Source organism: Arvicanthis niloticus, chromosome 13 (assembly GCF_011762505.2).
Source record: "Arvicanthis niloticus isolate mArvNil1 chromosome 13, mArvNil1.pat.X, whole genome shotgun sequence".
Classification (NCBI taxonomy): Eukaryota; Metazoa; Chordata; class Mammalia; order Rodentia; family Muridae; genus Arvicanthis; species Arvicanthis niloticus.
In genome coordinates, this window is record NC_047670.1 from 6,916,235 (window position 1) to 6,937,155 (window position 20,921).

At 47.1% G+C, this 20,921-nt stretch overlaps 1 protein-coding gene across 2 annotated transcripts in view; it reads left to right on the top strand.

Moving 5' to 3' along the window:
• The window catches only part of Pag1 (phosphoprotein membrane anchor with glycosphingolipid microdomains 1), a 133,609-nt gene extending 116,366 nt beyond the window's left edge, over positions 1-17,243 (top strand). For both annotated transcript variants that reach the window (XM_034516024.2, XM_076911223.1), the window contains 6 exons: positions 829-1,029; positions 2,382-2,430; positions 5,180-5,276; positions 6,164-6,747; positions 8,781-8,840; positions 11,313-17,243. In XM_034516024.2, the coding sequence (XP_034371915.1) occupies positions 905-1,029; positions 2,382-2,430; positions 5,180-5,276; positions 6,164-6,747; positions 8,781-8,840; positions 11,313-11,675 (1,278 nt within the window). In that variant the 5' untranslated portion in view covers positions 829-904 and the 3' untranslated portion in view covers positions 11,676-17,243. The remainder of the gene's footprint in view (positions 1-828; positions 1,030-2,381; positions 2,431-5,179; positions 5,277-6,163; positions 6,748-8,780; positions 8,841-11,312) is intronic.
• The last annotated feature ends 3,678 nt before the right edge of the window (positions 17,244-20,921 follow it).

Consider the following 20,921-nt stretch of genomic DNA (forward strand, 5'->3'; position numbering starts at 1 on the left):
TCACCATCACGCCTGACGCCCTGAGTGCTTTCCCCAGGACCCACAGAATAGAAGATAGAACCAGCTCTTGCAAGTTGTCTTGTGACCTCCACAGTTGTCCCATGGGGCACATACATGTGTATGTATACACACACGCATGCCTAGATAAATAAAAATTAATTAAAAATTTAAAGTTGGGTATTGTGTACATACATATACATATATAATAAACATTTCATACTGCCCTGGCTAAGGCATATTAATTCAAATAAGCATATGTTTTCTTGATTTGGGGTGCTTGAAATCTTTATTGAAGACTTTAAGAACCTCCCTCAAAATAAGTCCATCCTCATACCAGCATGGTAAAGTACCCATTGCTTCAGTGGCACAACGTGTGGCACAACACAGTGGCACAGTCCCAATTAAATCCCACATGAGGAAATCAGACATCAGACCACAGACTTGAAGAAAGTCAGGCTCCAGGCCTACCTTCTGCACACATCAGCCTGGCTGCTGGTAGGCCTTGCTCCTGACAGGGAGGCTGTATGTTTCTTACTTGAAGTGCTGTTAGAGACTTTTCAGATTCTGAAATAGAGGTAGCTATCCTAGAGAAAAGAGACAGGTCTTACCTCGACAGTCAAGTGTATTTCTTAGTCTACACAAATGGAAGGTAATTTTACACGGTCTCAGTACACATGCATTTCGATGTCATGTATAGAAGTTTCTGGTGTGGCATCATGTCGGCACTCAAAAAAATCAGATTTGGGGATCTTTCTGGTTTGGGATCTTGACACCAGGAATGCCCAGCCTCTCCAGGGAAGGGACTCTAAACGTGTTTTCTCTCTGCAGGAGGACCAAGCCATCTAGACCCATGTGATCTCCTATGAAGAACTGACCCCACCTGCTGGTCATCCTAGCCCCTACCATGGGACCTGCAGAAAGTGCGCTGAGCAGTGGGCAGATGCAGATGGTCCTATGGGGAAGTCTGGCCGCTGTGGCCATGTTCTTCCTCATCACCTTCCTCATCCTTCTGTGCTCCAGTTGCGACAGGTTAGAACAAACACGCATGTTCTAGAGCCTAAGCCTGCTGCTTTCCCTGTGCCCAGCGGAGCCTCTGTATTAAAAGCCCCCCGGCCCATGTTCATGGGCTGGTTACAGAGGACATTCTTCATCAGTCAATTGAAAATCCGTATTGATCTTCCTGGAGAGCAAAGCAAAGAGCCCTTTCTATTTTAAATGTCTGGAACAAATTCTTGCTGTTCTTTGAGCACAGTCTTTGTGTGCTGTCTTTTTCTGGCCGTGAGGATTATTGAAATCTACGTGTGAGGTACTACATCCTGTCGCCACAATGGGCAGTCACTGACGGTGCTCACTATTGCATGGCTTGGGAGGGCTCATGTATTATTAAAACTGTGTGTGACGAACTGCCCTTTATGAAGAAACGGGTTTGTTTTTCCTACAAGACTGAATGTGGAAGCCTTTTTTTTCTTTTTTTCTTTTTTTTTCTCTTTTTCTTTTTTAAGCATAATACCTGTCTCCTTCACTCAAGGAGAAGTGGAGTTCTTTGTAACCAAGGCTGATTGCCCAGAACAGTCAGAGATGGTTCAGGGCGCACAGCCTTCTGGTACTGCTGGGAGCCACTGGGGGACCGCTCAGCCAGCTCCATCACTCAACTCTCTCAACCCGGGAAGAAACTTGATGATATTTAAAACTACATGGATCCCACCCTAAAATCTGTCAAGAAGAAAAAACCAGGCTCTCTGGCCTTCTGCAGCCTCTCCTAATCCCTGCCAAGCATGGACTCAGGCCTTTAAGGACAGGACAAGCCTAGTCCTAGCTCCCATGAGCTTAAAGAGTCTGCTGCTGTAATGACTCACTCTTCCACTAGGTGTCACCCTCTCCTCGCCACAGACAGGAATGTCGTCTTTACCACCACCAATGGCTTTCTTTAGACTGTTGTATGTAAAACACATTCTATTTTTACTCAGCAGACTTTTCCATAGACTGGAAGTACCTGTGACTCATCCTGAGGGCTTGTCACCTCCCTGATGTGCCAAAGTAGTATCTCCTGTATCTCCTCCCACTCCTTACAGCACGTGACTCCACGGACTCTCCAGGGAGAAGATGAGGTCATTGTTAGGATTTGCTAAAGAAAAAAGGTGGTGCCTGAGCATTCTAGGCACAGACAAATCCTGCTTGCAGCCTGCTGTCTCCTGTTGTGAACTTGGCCCTCTGGGAAAGGGTGTGCCTTTGCTGTCAGTTAGGACTTTTTTCTGCTCTCTTAGAAAAATAAACCTAGTTAATAAGACCAGAGAGGCGGAGCTGGACTAGGGAAGCATGGTGTCTGCTTCACTTTAAGGGACTCATTTGACGTCAGAATGGTGTTTTCTTCTCCGTTGCAGAGAGAAGCCACGGCAGCATAGTGGGGACCATGAGAACCTGATGAACGTGGTAAGCCTCGGTGTGTCTGTCTGTCCCCATACACCTCTCCAGGCATGACACTGCTGGCTTTCAACACAACTGAAGCTGGCATGTGGACGTAAACAGACATTAGCGGTGGCTTTCTGTATTCTCTACGTACGGCAGGGAGCCTGGTTTGACCGGTGTTCAGGGAAGCTTCTGAAGCGAAAGCAGTCGCTGGACTGCCTGAGAGATTGCTATGGGGCTCCAGCCTGCTGCGGAGATGTCTTCATGTCTCTCCTGGTCTGGAAGGCTGCCACAAGGAATGGCTGGACGACTCAAATAAGATTTCTTGTTTCTCTGCTCTAGAGAGCAGAGTCCAGCATCCAGTGTTGTTACATGAGCTTCCAGAGCTGGATCTGCTCCGAAGCTGGGCTCCTTAGTGCTTAGTGCACATGCAGTCCTTGCTGTCACCTTCCCACAGCCTTCTCCTCTATCCTCATGTCACCTTTTCCTCTCTGAGTGTATGTCCTTAGGCCCAAACCCCCTGTTTTCATAACAATAGCAAATACACCCCACTCTGGCCTCAGTCTTAACTATGCCATCTGAAATGGCCCTGCTTTCAGATAGGATTGGTCTGTGGCATTGGGGACGGAGGTCTGGCATTCATTTGGGTGGAACTGCAGCCATTCATCAGGGCCGGGGCCCCACAGCATAGCTTGGCCTTCGTGCATTAGCCAATCCTCAACACTGATGTGGTCCTGATGGATGCAACAGTCTCACAGAGCGATCTATCCAGGGCTGAGGACTAGCCTGTCTTTGTTGTGCCCTTAAGTGGCAGCACGGTCTCAGCAGCTGTGTCCACGGGGCTGTGCTGAGTCCCCTGTGAGCCCCAGGGCAGTTCTAGGAGAGAAGGCACTTCCTACTCAGAGCCAGAAAGCCTGTATGCATTAAACTCTGAGGGGCCCTGTGTTATTTGTATCCAGTAGGCATGTTCAGAGCACATGCGTGACCCCCCACTTTCCAATGTGCCTGTAGCCCAAGCAGAGACGCAGCTGCCAGAATTCCCAGCTCCCCCTAGACCTCCTCTTCCTCTGTCTGTGTGAGACCACCATCCTCACTCATCAGCCACCATAGCCCCCAGCATCTCTCCTGCTCTGACTGATGTTCACACCTGATTTTCACCTCTTAGGTTGTCTCCACTCCTTGTTCCCAGTGTCTCCATTCTCTCCAGTGATTGCTGGTGTGACGGGAGGGGAGGTAGAAGGGTGGGCCCTGTCTTTCTTCATGTCCCACCTTCCTCAGTCAGGTGGACAGGAAGTTGTGGCTGAACTCCGGCCTCATTTCCTCCTAGAACAAGGGTTCTCAGGCATGGCTAGACCTGGCAGCTCTACCTGGGTACTGAATGAAGCCAGTGTTCAGAGGTGGGACCAAGCTTGCCAGGTCATTCTGATACGTGAGTGTCATCGTTCTTGATCTTCTGTCCCTGTGATGCTGCCTCTGTGGCAGGGAGCATGCAGCGGGAGAGCAGAGAAAGCCGCCTCTTCATTCTCTTCCCCACTTAGGGTCTCCTCCTCCGCAGGCCTCCATGACACAGCTGTGTCCACAGGACGCATGCTCGCGGTGCCTGCACACAGCCGCCCACCTAGCTCCTGAGTTCCCTAGGTCATTCAGTCTGCCAACTTGTTCCTCCTAGGAGCTAAGGTGGGAAACAGTGGTTCAAACAGAGACTATAGAAGCTTGGCTGTGACACGTTATGCAGGAATCCTTCCCTTGATCTCCATTTCTGTCCCTAAAGGACACTACTTCTCCAATATTTCTCCAGTGTCAGGTCCTGGCAGACCCCAAACAGCCATGTTGTAGCTGCAGATGTGAGCAGTATCAGCAGATTTCCCAGACACTTGGGCATCACTACACATCAACGGTGGATTATTGTCTGTTATTATTTGATTTCCCATCAGAGTCAGTAAGTTTGTGAAGCCAACAACCCAAGACTTCTACGCAGGTTACATCAAATTTTCCCCATGTTATCCTGAAACCTGGGATGTGTCTTGGGCAGCAGAAGCCATGAATGTGAAAAGGATGGGGTCTGGCATGTTACAAGAAATGCATCCAGAGGCAGCGGCAGCTAGTGTCTGCCTACCCCGTGATAGCTCCACTTGTCGTGTTGTTCCAGGTGGTCTACACAGCACCTGCACCCCAGAGGAACACACAATCAGGACTTCCAAGTGCCTGTGTATGTTTGAGAATAGGAAAGGTTTGCAAAGCAGTTATTCAGTAGGTGAGCGTTTTAGGAAAGCCCTGAAACAGACTCCGAAATGTATGACATTAAAGGTGTGGTGACCATGTGTAAGTCTCCGCCTATCAAGAGACAGCAGCTATGCTTTGCTGTTTGTTTGTTCTTTTGGCATCACCTGTGTTTCAGGGATGGCCTTGGTCCCCGCTGAGCTCTGTTCTGTCACACACAATAATATGTGGTTTCCTTTTCCCCTGAGCTAGGGAAACACACTGTATCTGTAGCCCACCTGTAACCACCAGGTGAGAGTGGAGCACTGGAGCTGCCAGTGCCCTGAGAGTCCAGAACTACACTGAGGAGATAAGTTCAGCCATTCTCCATTGGAGAGAACAGTCCCACTCTCAACACTTGAGTGTGTCTAGTTATCCAAGGGGTTCCGTTTAACCGTTCTTGTTTTACCTAATTTAGTCAGTGGACTCTGCCATTTCTTTGGCTGCTTTGATATTCGGAGTGTCCTCTGGTGCCCAGCAAATGCTTACCAAAAGATGTCTTTGGATTTTTCAGCCTTCCGACAAGGAGATGTTCAGCCATTCGGCGACCAGCCTGACAACAGATGCCTTGGCTAGCAGCGAACAGAACGGGGTGCTCACCAATGGTGACGGTAAGTTCTGCAGAAGAAGCAACTGAGAAGACTAGGCTTTGAACAGGGTGCTCGCAGGCTGCGGTGATGACTCGGTAGCCAAGAGCACTGCTGCCCACACACACACACCAAAACCACAAAATCTTGGAGTCAAGCAATACTCCCGTGGCCTCAGCCTCATGCGAGCAGGAGGTTGGAGCGCCACACTTGGCTCCATGGTCCGTTTTCATTTGTTCCTGGAAACATGTCTTGTACCATTTCATAAATATACTTGGATCCGTCATTGTGTCTCAGCTTCTGTTATGTCTGCCAGATGAGAGAGACTGGGGAAGTGGGGTAGCAGTGGGAACAGAGCCCATTCCCTCATCTAGGCAGAGACCAATTGCAGTAATGTGAAGAGACGACGTTCAGTCTGGCCCCAGGGATTGTCAATGTTGGATGCTACACTGAGGGTGAAACCCAGGGCCTGTGTGCAAGTGAGGCAAGCTCTCTACCACTGAGTGATGGCCACAGCCCGCCCTTTACCTTTTGTTTTGAGATAGGTTACCCAGCCTGGTCTTAAGTTCAGTCTTCCTGCCTCTGCCTTTAAGCCACCCCACCCCAAACCCCTGTTCCTAACTTTCAAAAACCTGATACCTGTCAAGCCCTCTACCTACATGGGTTTCAGCAGGAGTAGTATGTAGCGAAGGAACCATAAGTCAAAGTGTAGCCCACATCATTTATGAAATCTTGTACTGGGAAGATACAATGAATAACTTCCCTTTCAATGTAATGGAAATAAGACAGCATTGTCATTGAAGTCTTCAGCTGAACATCAGTTAGAGCCAGGTCTGTAGGCGTGGCACGGTGATCCAGGCACTGGTAGTTAGGGGCGGCTTCCTCCACTGTTAACAGCCTTGCCCCTTCAGTTCTTTCAGAAGACAGCACGATGACCTGCATGCAGCATTATGAGGAAGTCCAGACCTCAGCTTCAGATCTGCTGGACTCCCAGGACAGCACGGGAAAGGCCAAGTGCCACCAGAGCCGGGAGCTGCCCAGGATCCCGCCTGAGAACACAGTGGATGTGATACTCACAGCCCGGGCTGCAGACGCAGAGTCGGCCCCCGGTGTGGAGGGGCCCTACGAGGTGCTCAAGGATAGCTCCTCCCAGGAAAACATGGTGGAGGACTGCCTGTATGAGACAGTGAAGGAAATCAAGGACGTGGCAGACAAAGGGCAGGGCAAGTCCAAGTCCACCTCTGCCTTGAAGGAGCTTCAAGGGGCCCACGCGCAGGGCAAGGCCGACTTTGCTGAATATGCCTCTGTGGACAGAAACAAAAAGTGCCGCCACAGCGCGAACGCAGAGAGCATTCTAGGAACGTCCAGTGACCTAGAAGAGGAAACCCCACCGCCTGTCCCGGTTAAACTTCTGGATGAGAATGCCAACCTTCCAGAGAAGGGAGAGAGAGGGGCAGAAGAGCAAGCTCCAGAAGGGACCAGTGGGCACAGCAAGGTGGGCTTTTGTCATGGTGAGGTTACCAGTCTGAGAAATACATGTTTACAGATAAATACTGTGCTTGCATTTTTCACTGTCTAAGCTTTAACTGACTAAAGATTGATGTTTATAAAACCTTTCTCAGCATCAAGTGTAGATAGTTTCCTGATTTTATGTTATGTATCTAATTAGATCAATATTATTGCCTTCATTTTGAAGTCTAGGAACTAAATAAGCAAGATTCTTTACCAAAAATCTTCCTTCTTCTCTTCCTCGGGCAGCATGGTAACCTTGAGCCTTTCAGAATCCCACAACTCAAAGCACGGTGGTCTTGACAGAGAGTCCAGATGTACAGGGGTTCCTGCAATTTACTGTTGAATATTTTCCTATGTGCCAGCTAACGGGTCTTATTTTTTGCAAGTCTGTAAACAATATTTTAAATAATTTCTAAAATTTTAGTCATCAGAGGTCTAAAGTGCATCAGCCTTCAGTGCTTGTGTCTTATGGAGTCTGAGCCACAGCGAGCCTCACATCTGGACGCTGGCCAGATTGTCCTCACACATTAACTAAGCCTGCACGGCTTCAGTCGGCTAAATATCAGACTTCTAGTGTCTACACAGAAGGATGCAAAATCATCTTCCAGCTACAACTTCCCCTTACCCCTTTGCAGGGAGGACCAGCAGAGTCAGCGATAACGGTACTGTGTGGGTAACGTGGAGTTAGAGAGCAGGACAGGTCCCCACGTTAACACAGCTCAGGGCCACTGGGGAATGACTGTCTAAGAGGGAAGGCTGGGACTGGATTCATATGGTTTAGAACCAGTAGCAGAAATGTGCTATTTAAACATATAAGGTTGATGAGTGAATATTAGGACCAGGAGAGCCCCAGGAACCGGGCTCTGGGGACGGGGGAATAGCAGGGGAGACCAAAATAGGGGGGAAAGCCAGGAAAGGGAGCAGGGTTGCTGAAGACTGGGTAAAGGACATGTGGGAAGGAGGGGCTGACCTCAGGTCACACAGGACAAACCATCATCCCGTGGGACCAAGATGAAGAGTTCTTCAGACTAGTGAAGGGTAGACACTCAGCTGGAATGGATACAAAGGACATGTGAAGAGGAGAGTTAGCTGAGGCTTTGTGGTACACCACAGTGAGGAGAAGACAGAGCCAGAAGTCCAGTTGAGCTCGTTTGAGCGCAGTGCATGGCAAGCAAGTTCACTCATGGTAACCAAGAAGGGACCGAAGGACACTGGGGACAGGGTAGAGTCCAGAGGAATGTATTTGCCTCTGCGTTTTCTAAGAGAATTCAGAAACAAGGCTATCAGCCCATGAGCACCAAGTAGATGGTCTGGGGAGGAAGCACAGGGAGAGTAGACCTTAGAGCAGTGGAGCCTCTCCGAGGGCCCACCTACTGCTAAGGCAGGAAGGGGAGACAGCAGAGGAAGAAACGAAGGGGAAGAGGAACTAAGTATTGATGATTCAATCAATACTTAATGGAATTAAAGGGAGGAGAATAAGGAAAGCTGGCATGGTGAGGACAGAGGGACAGAGAGGGAGCTAAGGCCTGGGGCAGTGAAGGACTCTGGGAGATGGAGAAGCATCTGTCGGTGTGGGAGAGAGATGGTTTAGATGGGTATGTTTTTGTGGGAATCAAAAATTAAGGTCAGAAATATGTGAGAAATAGTAAATAAGCCAGGGCTTGAGTCACAGAAAAGGCCGGGACCAAACTCACTGAGAAACAGGTCAAGGGGAGACTGTAAGAGCAGTGGGGTTCTTCCTGGTGATGCTTGCCAGCTGTCGGATGTAGATGCCGGCATGCCATGGAGAACTGCTGATCAGCCCTTCCCTGGCGACAGTTAGGAACCAAACACTAACCAAACACTATCAGAAGTCCTCTGTATGCCTGTGAAGCCGCTGGGCACCCAAGGTCATAGGACCAGCTGATGCAGGAGACACATAGCCTGTATCCAGTAGAAACCACTTGAAAGCATTTGTGTAGACAAGTGTGGCTTCAAACTGCTTTACTTTGGTTTGCATTTTTTTTTTTTTGACAGAGATTTAGTTCCTTGTCCTACAAGTCTCGGGAAGAAGACCCAACTCTTACAGAAGAGGAGGTAAATTTCATTTTTTTTTTTTCAAATAACCAAAAAAGTCTGCTAGAAAATGTAGACAGTGCAGGCTGGAGAGATGGTTTAGCAGTTCAGGGCATGTGCTGCTGTTGGACTCTAAGATCCAAAACCAGGAGACGCGCTCCCCCAGAGACACTCACAGACGAGATTCGCTGCAATAACATGAGGTTTAATGATAATCCAGTGCACTGGGGTCCTCTCGCATGCAGGCAAGAAGAACCCCGAGTTGAGGTTAGGAGCAGTTTTTATACGGTTTAAGGGGTGGACTAGAGAAACAGTGACTAGGCACAATATGATTGGCGGAACAGTGTGACTTGAACTGATTGGTCTTTGGGGAATGAGGTGGCAAGGACCTCCCTTGTCTGTAAGTGACAAGGACAAGGATTGGTTCATCCTGTCTAAGTGCTCTGGGCCTTTCTTGCCCGCAGGTGGGTTCCCTCCCCTGTGGTCTGCGGAATGTTAATCCGCTTTTCCTCTGAATGTTAATCCAGCAGGGTAAGCCAGCTGGTGTCCTGGACTAAGGAATGTGCTCCTCCCAGGATGTGTCCTGGGGCAGTTAAAAATTAACTTTTAACTAAAAATCAAGTTTAACTAAATTCTTACACTGTGCCTACACAGTTCAACTGGCAGAACCTAGCTGGGCTGGGCAGCTCACAGCCAGCTGCCTCACCAGCTCCAGGGGAATCTAGTGCCTCTGCTGTCCATGGGCATCTGCACTCACATGCACGTGTAACTTTGAAAAGTTCAAAAACTCGAAGTCTGTAATCCCAGTTATCATAATCCAATCTGGTGGCAAACAACTACACCTATCACATGGGAGATAGAGGGTCAAGAGTTCAAGGCCAGCCCTAGTTATATTAAGCTAGCCTGGGCTACTTAAGACTTAAAACTGAGGGTTGTCAGGGCAGAGCTTAAAGGCAGGAACTGAAGCAGAGGCCATGGAGTACTGATGTAAAATCCACTGTCACCTGCCTAGGGGTGGTGTCATCCACCGTGGGCTGGGCTCTCCCACAGCAATCATTCACTTTAAAAATGGCCTCCGAGCTTGTCTACAGACCAATCGTACTGAGGCCCCTTTTCAAGTGAGGTTCTCTCCTGTCAGGTGACTCTACTTCTATCAAGTTAAAGTGAAACAAAACGACCTAGCCTGCACCGTCATGGTGATTCTCAACCATAGTCTCAGTGCCCACTTGGGAGGCTGGAGAATGTTTAGTTCAATGAAATCTAGACTGCATAGCAAGACCCCGCCCACTACCCTTTCCCCCACAACAATTAGTGCTTCTTCCCAAGAATAAACATCCTGTGATTGTTTCCTGTGTTTGAAAGATGTGACAAGCCCTCAGGCCTGTGCTTGGATGTCAAGGCTGAGATGGTTGTCCATGCTGGGAAGGTATGTGATAGGCAGTGAGCCACAAGAATGGAAGTATGTAGATAAGTGAAGGACACTAGGCTGCAGGAAGGGCTGGCCCATGTGAACAGAAGGAACAACTAGGGTAAGAAGAAGGAGTTCTCGTTAACAGTGGGTGACTACCGTAGAAGGAAATTAGTGGTAGGCTGGAAAATTCCACTCGTCAGAATGGTTAGGAGAAGGGAAATGTCTCCCTGAGGAATACTGGATGCGGGTCACCTCAGCAAAGGTGAACTGAACTAAGGCTAACATCACTTGAGGCAACCAGTGAGAACAGATGGAGAATGCCAGAGAACCAGGGGGTAATTTCAGGAGACTTTTAGTGATGCCTTCTAAGTGCTGAAGCCACCATGACAGCACACAGCGTGCTGGGTTCAGACAGAGCCCGACACCTTTCCTGCCCCTGCTCACATGGCTGGAGTGGAAGGCCCACTGTGGGCCCTCTGTGCCTGTACAGACCACACACATAAGCAGGAGCGTTGCTTTGTACAGAGAACTCTTGAGTGCAGTGCAGGAAGATGAAGCATCTCGGAGTTCAAGGGCTACTTTCCTCAGATGATACTCCCCACTCCCCTTTTCCCAAGGATAGGAACTTTCATCACCCTATTTCCCTGACTACACAAGGCAAAACCAGGGAGTCATCTGTGAGGCCTTTTTCACTTCACTATCCCAGGGACAGCCAATTGCCAAGGCCCTCAGAGGCCTCCCAAGCTCCTCTCTCACTCTTGCATCGCTGGAGCACCCTCTCTGGCTCGTGCACTGCTTCTTACTGGGTCCTCTGTGATTTCACGACCCCCACTTGTCAGTGTTCTATAGAACCAGAACCCCATCTGGGCCCATGAGAACTCCACAAAACTTGGTTTATAGAGAGGTAATCAAATATGACTCATCTACCAGACAGGAAGACAGTTTAATTACTCTCTAGTAACATACAACTCTTACAAGGGGGTGAGGCATGTTCCTAAGTGCCAAGTGTATCGCTTGACACCAAGAAGGGGAGGAGGGACTCACAGCTTCCAGTGGCTTGTTCATGTCTCTCTGTTCCCTAGATCTCAGCAATGTATTCCTCCGTGAATAAACCTGGACAGTCGGCACACAAACATGGACCATCTCTGAAAGGGCCAGAATCTACCTGCCACTCCGTGCAGGGCCCCCCTCAGACGTCGTCATCTTCCTGTAATGACCTCTATGCCACTGTGAAAGACTTCGAGAAAACTCCCAACAGTATCAGCACACTGCCGCCGGCAAGGAGGCCCAGTGAGGAACCAGAGCCTGACTATGAAGCCATACACACTCTAAACAGAGAGGACGAAAAGGTCCCTCTGGAGACCAATGGCCACCTTGTCCCCAAGGAGAATGACTACGAGAGCATTGGGGACTTGCAGCAATGCAGAGATGTCACCAGGCTCTAGCAGCTCAAAGAGGCTCTGCTGTGGTGGAGAGGAGGTGTCGCAGTCTCACGCTGCGTTGGTTAACTGAAATCAAGTGTGGGCTCACAACTGTTTTTCCGAAACAGTAAGGTATGGACCTGCCTGCCAGGGCAGCTACCCTCCAGGGCTCCCAAGAAACCCATGGTACCCCTGACCTCCACATTCCACAGAGGAAGGCGACTTCGGGCTGTGAGGGGGGCGGGGCGGGGGAGAGACCCACCCACCAATACGGAAATCCCACCTGCCTGGAATCCTGCCTGCCCTGGAAGAGCCAGATTTTCTCCCTCACCCTCCTTCCTCTGCTGCTTCACCCCTGGAAGTCTCCCTTGTGTGCTTCACCCAAGGATGGTCTCCCACCCGCCTGCACTGAAGAGACACTGGTTCCTGTTAACCCACCCTCTTCCCTGACGAGCCCTGTTAGTCCCTGGGAATCTGGATGGGCAGGCTGAGCAGTGTGGGGTGGGGTGGCCTGGAGTCCCTGGGGTCTCTGCTCCTCGTTGGGATACTGCATCTGCAGTCTTCACAAGGCACATGAGGTCAGTTTAGATATTTTTTTAAACTTTTATGTTCAAACCCTTCCCGACAATGTTTGACTTTTTCATAACTACTATGGTACTTCTGCAGTTGTTCAAACCCAGCGTTCTTCCTTCCAAACACAGCCTTAATGTTTCTGTGTGGATGGCGGCCATGGTGTCTATCCCCAAAGGGCTGCGGGCATAAATTTGTGTTTCCAGTGATCTTTGCTGCCCACACGTATAACTTTCCTGTAATCTGATGGTAATCTGAGTAAAATGTAAACATTTATTTTATTATATAAATTTATAAGATGTTTTATGTTTAATGCCTAATTTCTAGAAACTGTCAGGAAATATATATTAACTGTTTGGATTTTATGTACAACGGTTTATACTCTCATTTTTAAAAATACCATAAAGCACAGAAGCTAGATAATGATGAGCGGTTTTTATTCTTTTCTCTAACAAGTAATATAACGTTGAAGATGTGTTAAGGCTCAGCTCCTCAGATGGTGCGGGGAGTTCTAGATCCAGAACACTGACCACTGGTGGCAACTGCAGTGGGCAGAAATAACTGTGTCAGTGCTGAAATACTCACTCACTGTTAAAAATTGAGCAAACTCTGACTCAGGAATTCTGAACTTCCTGAAAGTATCAGACTTTCACTGACATCCTGGGACCTCTGAGAACACCAGTGGTACTGTCCACTGTGCAGTATCCGCTGATGCAAACTGCACGGTTTTTCATTGCTTCGCAAAAAAGTTAATGGCTGAAGCAGCTCAGATTGAAAATTCAGTCATCTCTCTAGATCTTCCAAGGCCAGCACTGGAAACAGGGCTCACTTTTCATTTTAAAAGGAGCCTGGCTGAAAAGCAAGATACAGATAAAGAGAGAGGCCACTGCCTCCTGCTGCCAGTGTGGCAACTTATTCTAATGACTTAATAGTCATGCTGGTTTCTCTCCCTGTGACAAAGAGGGCCTTGGAGAGAGAAGTGACCATCTCTGTGGCCTGTCTTCCTGTCCTTGTACTCATGAACTGGCTGCGGATTACACCTGTGGAGCTGTGTACTCTCCTAGATGTCATTGGCATTAGCCTAATATTCCATGAAGACGCCACATGGATAAGCATAACCTCTGCTGGGCACTCGGTAACAGTGGGGAGCAGTAAAGGGCAAGGCTTGTTGCACCCACTGATTTTCACTGCTGTGCTTTAGAGTTTGGCCCAACCATCTCTTGGGCCTCCAGGGTCCCTTTATCACATGGCAGTACCCATGCCACAGGCCACTCCTGGCCATGTGCTTGCCACCATGCAATTCCTTACAGGCACCATGGAGCTCAGGAGTTTATGTTTTATAAAGAGGAAGGGAAGCTGGTGTGATCTCTAAAGTATAAAACTCTCTGTTTAGAGATAAGTTCATTATAAATAATCATATCACCTTGAAATCCTGCTGTCTGAATGTCCCCAGAGTTTCCTAATATGATATGTAACATAGTCATGAAATGTGCACTGACACCCCTCTCCTGGTCCGAGAAGCTCGCAGTGGTAACATAAGTGTGTCAGAGATCTCAAGGTGTTCTGTACAAGAAGCATGAAGGCCCTCTCTCCAACATAAAGTCCAAAGGAATAAGCAGTAGCTCGTGAGGGGCACAGCTCCGCTCAGCTGAGCTTTGGGTACGGAGTTACTGTATTTCCTGGTGTGGGTGCTGTCGTCTTTGCTTGATTATTCAGGCTTCTGTTGGCCGTGAGCGGTTACTCTTTCACGTGGGTCACAATCCGTGTTCCTGTCTTCGAGCTGGGCAGAGCCTGTAGTTTGGTTTAAAGTCCAAATGTTACAGAGTTGAAATGTGTGGGGGAAAAAAAAAAAACATTGTCAAAAGGAGGCCGCACTGTACACATAAACATCACCACTGCACCTAGAGCCTGCATCCAGTAATACCCTACTTACATGGACTTATTCATGAAGATAAAAATAAATTACAGGGTTTTTTTTTTTTAAATCAGAATTATAATTCCATCTAGATTAGATGTAGTTATTTCTTTTTGCTTAAATACTTTTCAAACCTTGAAAGCACTTGCTGCTGCTTCACGTCGTTCCCAAGGGGAAACTATGAGAAACCACAGACTATCTTATGGGAAATGTTTCCGAAACCCTAAAAGAAAGTCATTTTTATAAATGTGTTGGCTGCATGTTTTTGACGTGTCCTTATCTAAATCACATCACTAAGTCTGCAAAACTTCTAAATAATACCTATATTCTTTGTGAGAAAAAGGTTGCTAGTCGTTCTACAGTAAATTCAACAGAATCGAATTCTCCCACAGTAAATTCTAATTGAATGTAAACTAGCATTGTTGACACCCAACACAGAGAACTAACATTTCACCCAGCCAGGTGCTTCTCCTCCTTGATCTTCACCTGTAGAGTCAGAGCTCCCCCTGCCTCACCAGTGATGAGCTGTATGTGTGTGTGTATGTATGTATGTATGTATGTATGTATGTATGTATGTATGTTTGTGTATGGTTGCCATGTGTGTATGAAGTGTTGCTGGCTCTGGCACGGCCCTGGCACCAACTAGGCTGTGTTCTATTACATATTTGGAAAGTTCATACAACTAGTATGATGAACTTGTATTGTAACAGTGGAATTAAAAGAATCCATCCTCCCATTGTTTGATTTGGTAATTATGAGATGCCTTCTTGAGCTGGCTTCATTTAGTTTTCCTAATGAATACATTTAGATTTCAAATTGTGTTCATAATTCTCCCAGTTGAAAAACAATGCTGTCTGAAGATGGCTTTGTCTCCCTGTGACTCAGTGTGGATTCAGCAGAGACGACTGTAACAGGTGTATCATGCACTCAGTGTGTGAAGGAAGAGATTCACCCAAAAGCAACAAAAGAGAAACCTTGAGCCTGACTGGCAGGTAGCCTCACAGGTATCACGTGGGGGAACTATTTTATCCCGGGCTATACCCACGCATTCCCAGCAGGAATAAGGATGTACAAGGCCTGTCTTGTGACGATGCAGCAGCTGATACTAGGCTGAAGCAGGGTTTTGGAAATGGGACCATGACACTGATGTCGGTGACACTTTTGATGGCCAATGGGAGTCCCCATGATCTGGGTGCCATTCTTCTGACCCTGTTGGTTTCTGGTACCCAGACAGCTTATGAGATAGATGGCTGTAGGAATCGCAGTGTATTGAGAGATATTTCCTGGAAGCTCCTAGAGGAGTGTTATACTGTGCCGAGGACACTGAAAGTGGAATGTTTGCTGTCAGTGCCTGGCCAGTGTGAGCATAGGAGCATGCCACAGTAAGGAATGTGGATCTATGTATAGTGGCATCTGCATCCTCCTTCCTTGCTATGGGCACACCCATCCTGCAAGTGCTTCACTTAAAGCACAGAACTCGGAAAAAATAGAATTTTTATCTAAAATTGGGAAATAAAATGTTAAAAACTGGAAGAAAAAGAACATCTGCATGATTTTTTAAATCCTATGTTTTGCTCATTTTGGGGTCTTTTATTATTTTTACTTCTTACCTTTAAATATTTATGTTTTATTTTTCTTCAGGTTCTTTCATTTAACTAAGAGATGTTTGTTCAGATTTTTACTCTGAGATGAAACTGGAAGCATAATTTTGTTTAAAAGGCAATACTAAAGATCATTCCATTTAATATTCATTTATCCCAATATATACTTTCCCCTTGGATTGGCACTGATATTCTGTAGGGCTGGTTTGTTTTGGTTTGGTTTAAGATATAAGAACTGGGCATGGTAGCCCAGGCCTGTTACTCTATAACAAGGGAGAGTGGGAAAGAAGGAAGGTCTTGCATTCAAGGCCAACCTGGGCTACAAGGCCAGACCCTATTCTAAATAAAATGTTCTGGTTATCTCAAATCACCTTATATGTGTTATAAAGGTTGGTGACTGTCCCTCCTCAGACTTCTCTGTTAAACTGGCAGGGACAATGCTGCCATGCTGTTCAGTAATCCTGATATATTTACAGGCCTTGTGATTTGTGGGGGAGTTTGCAATTCAGCCAGATAAATACACGGTTACAAGTAGAGGTCTTAGTTCTCAGTTCTCATTCCAGCAAGTTCCCTCATAAGAATGGTTGAATGTAACATGTCTCTTAGGTTCCCAACCAGTTTGAAGTACTCCTTTTATTCAAGTAGGGTACAAAGTAATGCAACACACAAAGTAGTTACTAATTATCCCTGCAGATATTTGTAACTATCTGGTCATCTAGTTCATCAAAGAGTAAAAAGTTTTTTGTTGACTGTGAAAGTGCTTAAACTTTTGTTTTATATGTTCAAAAAAATTCACACTAGCCTCAGAATCTTATGGTTCTTCCCCGACTCTGATGCTCTTAAGGAGGTGGAGGACTGGAGTGTTTCCCCAAGTCTGATGCTCTTAAGGAGGTGGAGGACTGGAGTGTTTCCCCGACTCTGATGCCCTTGAGGAGGTGGAGGACTGGAGTGTTTCCTGAGTCTGATGCCCTTGAGGAGGTGGAGGGTGAGCACGCGAAGTCCGTGATTCCTCCCCTCACTTGGCCTGCTCCTGCACAGATGGCCTACTGTCCTTTTGTCCATTTGCTATGGACCTCATCCCCACGGAGCAATGTCTCCCCAACTGTCACCTCTGTGCCATATCTACAGGATGCCCTGATTCTCTTCCAGTACCAATTACCAGCCCACGTGGAACCACTGACTGCGAGTGTGGCCACCTCCCACTGACCTGCAAGCCGAGGCTGGTGGTGACTTTGACCATTCCTAATGCATTTCCACCTGACATGAAGTTCCCCTTTACTCTGTAACGTGTGGCTGGCTCTCTCTCTCTCTCTCTCTCTCTCTCTCTCTCTCTCTCTCTCTCAAGTCTATTCTTTCATGTTGCTTCACAGAGACCTGCCAACTACCCAGGACCCAGGAATGTGAAAGCATTCACAGTATTTGTCTGGTAGAGATGCTGTATGAAAAATGCCAAAAATGAAAAAGAGAAAGAAAGAAGACAGAAAAGAAAGAGAGAGATGATGGATGGATGGATGGATGGATGGATGGATGGATGGATGGAGATGATGGATGGATGGATGGATGGATGGATGGATGGATGGATGGATGGAGATGATGGATGGATGGATGGATGGATGGATGGATGGATGGATGGATGGATAGATGGAGATGATGGATGGATGGATGGATGGAGATGATGGATGGATGGATGGATGGATGGATGGATGGAGATGATGGATGGATGGATGGATGGAGATGATGGATGGATGGATGGATGGATGGAGATGATGGATGGATGGATGGATGGATGGAGATGATGGATGGATGGATGGAGATGATGGATGGATGGATGGATGGAGATGATGGATGGATGGATGGATGGATGGAGATGATGGATGGATGGATGGATGGATGGATGGATGGATGGATGGAGATGATGGATGGATGGATGGATGGATGGATGGATGGATGGATGGAGATGATGGATGGATGGAGATGGATGGATGGATGGATGGAGATGATGGATGGATGGATGGATGGATGGATGGATGGAGATGATGGATGGATGGATGGATGGATGGATGGATGGATGGAGATGATGGATGGATGGATGGATGCCTAGAGAGTTGACTCTGGAACTCCAATCATTCTACATATTGTTAGTACTTTTTTAAAGTACCAAATACACAGCTGACTCTAAAGGAGAATAAAAAGCAAAGTTTGAACTAAGTGTTGTGAGCTGCTCCTGAATCCGTTCTCTCAAAAACATACTACCTGCCACTTCAGGTTGTGGTCCTCAACCTTCCCAATGCTGTGACCCTGCAGTACAGTTGTGGTGACCCCCAACCATTAAATGTTCTGTTGCTACTTCATGACTGTAATTTTGCTACTGTTATGAATCATAATGTAAATGTCTGATCTGCCGAATGTCTGGTAAAAAAAAAAAAAAAAACCCACAGGTTGAGAAGCACTGTCTTAACATGCAACCAGTAAATGTGTAAAGCGGGACTATTAACCCAAAGGTTAAGCTTTTTATTTAGATAGTTTCTTTGTAACTCAAGAATAAGCCAAGTCTGTGGGAAACTTAGTGTAGTCATTAAAGCTGTGATCTGGAAGCCAGGAGATGCAGACTCTGCGGTATATTTTTTTTTCTAAAGACTTTAAACTGTTTCCCTAGGAAGATCAACTCCTGGAATAAAAGAACCAAACTCCCATAGCCTTTCGAGCAGAGCGCAGATCTGTCTGCTGCTGTCCCAGTGTCTGCTCTTGCCTGTTGTTCTTTCAACAATTTGTACTGGGGGGGGGGGGGGGCACATTTTAAATTTTCTTGGAAAAGTGAATTAATGTGTTAAATTAAGCCGTCCAGTTTTGTCTAAAGAGAATGATTCATTCTGGAGACAAGAGCACAGGGCTCTGGTCCCTGTTCCACCATCAGCTTTACTGTGTGACCTCAAGCAAATGATTGCACTTCTCTGTGCCTCAGTTTCTCCATATTACAAGATGGAGATAATGATTACCAACCATTGCCTACCTCATAGGGATGTTTTGGGAACCAGTCAGATAATATAAGACAAAGGCTTTGGTCTCCTTAAAAGGTGCTATATAAACGGGCGGTTGCATTGTTAATGACCCAGTGCATTGTATTTAGGATTAGACTATAGCAATGCTTTTGTCACCGTTCAGTCGAGGTGTGTCTCTATTCTTCTATGGCCAGATCACAATGTCCCACTCAGTAGCGGTACTTAAGGAACTGACACAGGTGCTTGTTTCCTGTCTCTGATGCTGATGTCAATTCTGAATAATCATAAAGGGTGGAGTTTAACTTGTGATGACTTCTAGTTTGGAACAAACTTTATTCAAGCTGTACAGTAACAGCATAATTACTTGTAGATAGCAGTTACATTGTGATTAAAGGCACTTATTAACTTGTCTTTGTTCTTTTTAAATTGTAATAAAGGTCAGTTTTATATAAAAAGCTTGTTAAAATGTGTTTGATATTTGGGAAGGTCAGAAATGGCTGGTTTCTTTGCTTCCACAGAGCGTGTGGGCGGATGCTCAGCATCAAGGCCACCACAGCAAGAATCTGCCTGAGGATCAGACCAAAGAGGGTTATGGCTAGAGCTTGATTTCTGCAGGGAAAGCACCAGTGCTCAATCCTGCTCCAGGTGATCTGTCTGTGACGTTGGGGATTGGAGGGTACCACCTACTGAGAAGTTTGTCTTGGGGACTAAATGAGGGGTTGGACATTGCACCTGTGCTTTGCAATTGCAAATAGACTTCACAGGGAGCCTGAGCGGCTCCGGCTAGCATTTCCCACCTTTCCAGGGAGCTTGTAACTATCTGCTCCAGGCCAAGAGGAAAGTCAGCTTGTCTGAGATGGGAGGCTGAGAGGCTAGGGCTTCACTGTGTAACCTTGAATACTTAACTATCCTTTCCTGACTTACACTGGCCCTAGGGCCAAAAGGTGAAGTGGTGAGGGTTTTCTTAACCCTACCTGTGTAAAAGCTCAGAACTAGGGAATGCTTGTTTGAATCTTTAAATCCCAGAACACACCTAGACTGGAGTCTCCCAGCTCAGCAATGTAGTCTGTGTCCTGTCTCCTAGGGAACAGAGAAGCCTGCAGGTCTACTAGAAGTCCCTTGCCAATCCCCACACAGAGTAGACATTTATCAAAGGAAAAGAGAAGTCTGACACCTAATTAAAGTCAATGGGACACATTCCACTCATATTGCCATTTTAAAAAAAGATTATTCACTGGGGTAGGTAAGACTGCACGTGTAATGGGCTCTGATTCTGTGCGCAGGTGCAGACCTCAGTGCGCAGGTGCAGACCTCAGTGCGCATGTGCAGACCTCAGTGCGCATGAGTTCTTTGTGAGTCCTTTGTTCACCATCCCGAAGGACTATGAGTCAGAATCTTAAGGCTGGACTTCAGATTGTGTGGCGCCAACTGTAGACTAGACATCACATCTGTCCCTAAGACACCTCCATCTGTATGTCCTGACGTCATCTCAAACTTTCATTCTGGAGCAGAATCCTCTATCCCAGCTGTCCCATTTGCCCTTTGGAAAACATTTCGGGTTAATATAATCCCTATAACATAGACTGCACATGTGTTGCACTCAAAGACTGCTAAATACAAGCTTAATCTGGCTCAGATACTCCACGGTCCAGTCCCCACCGCTCAGCGAGCCTGGCTAGGGCTGCTGTCTGCTATAAGCCTCGGGATTTTTTACTTGGGATGTTCCTCTTCCAAAAGCTGCTTGGTGGCCCTGAATCTGAAGAAATGGCAGGGGACCAAGGCAGAGATGTTTTCCAGCTCAGACCAGCCCAAAAAGTGCCAGCGAAGACAGGATGGCAGAGCAGCTGCCATGGAAATGAACAGTCTCACCACCTGACAACGTAGACAACAGGAGAGATCCAAACAGATAGTGTTTCCCTGCTCAGACAAAAAGGGAAAAAAGGAAATAATCCTTGTAATATCAAGGGGAGGGGGCAAAAGAAACCACAGGAAAGACACTTAATTGATTGTCTATGCTGTGTGCCACAGGCTACAAGTGCCAACTGAGGGCTAGTGACCCAATAGTCTCACAGCCTTCAGGCCTACTTTTGAATGCTTGGCATGCACAGTATCTCATCCCCGCCGTAGATGACAGTCTCAGAAGACCTCTGCGAGTCGGTTAGAGCCATGTGAGAGCACACAGGGA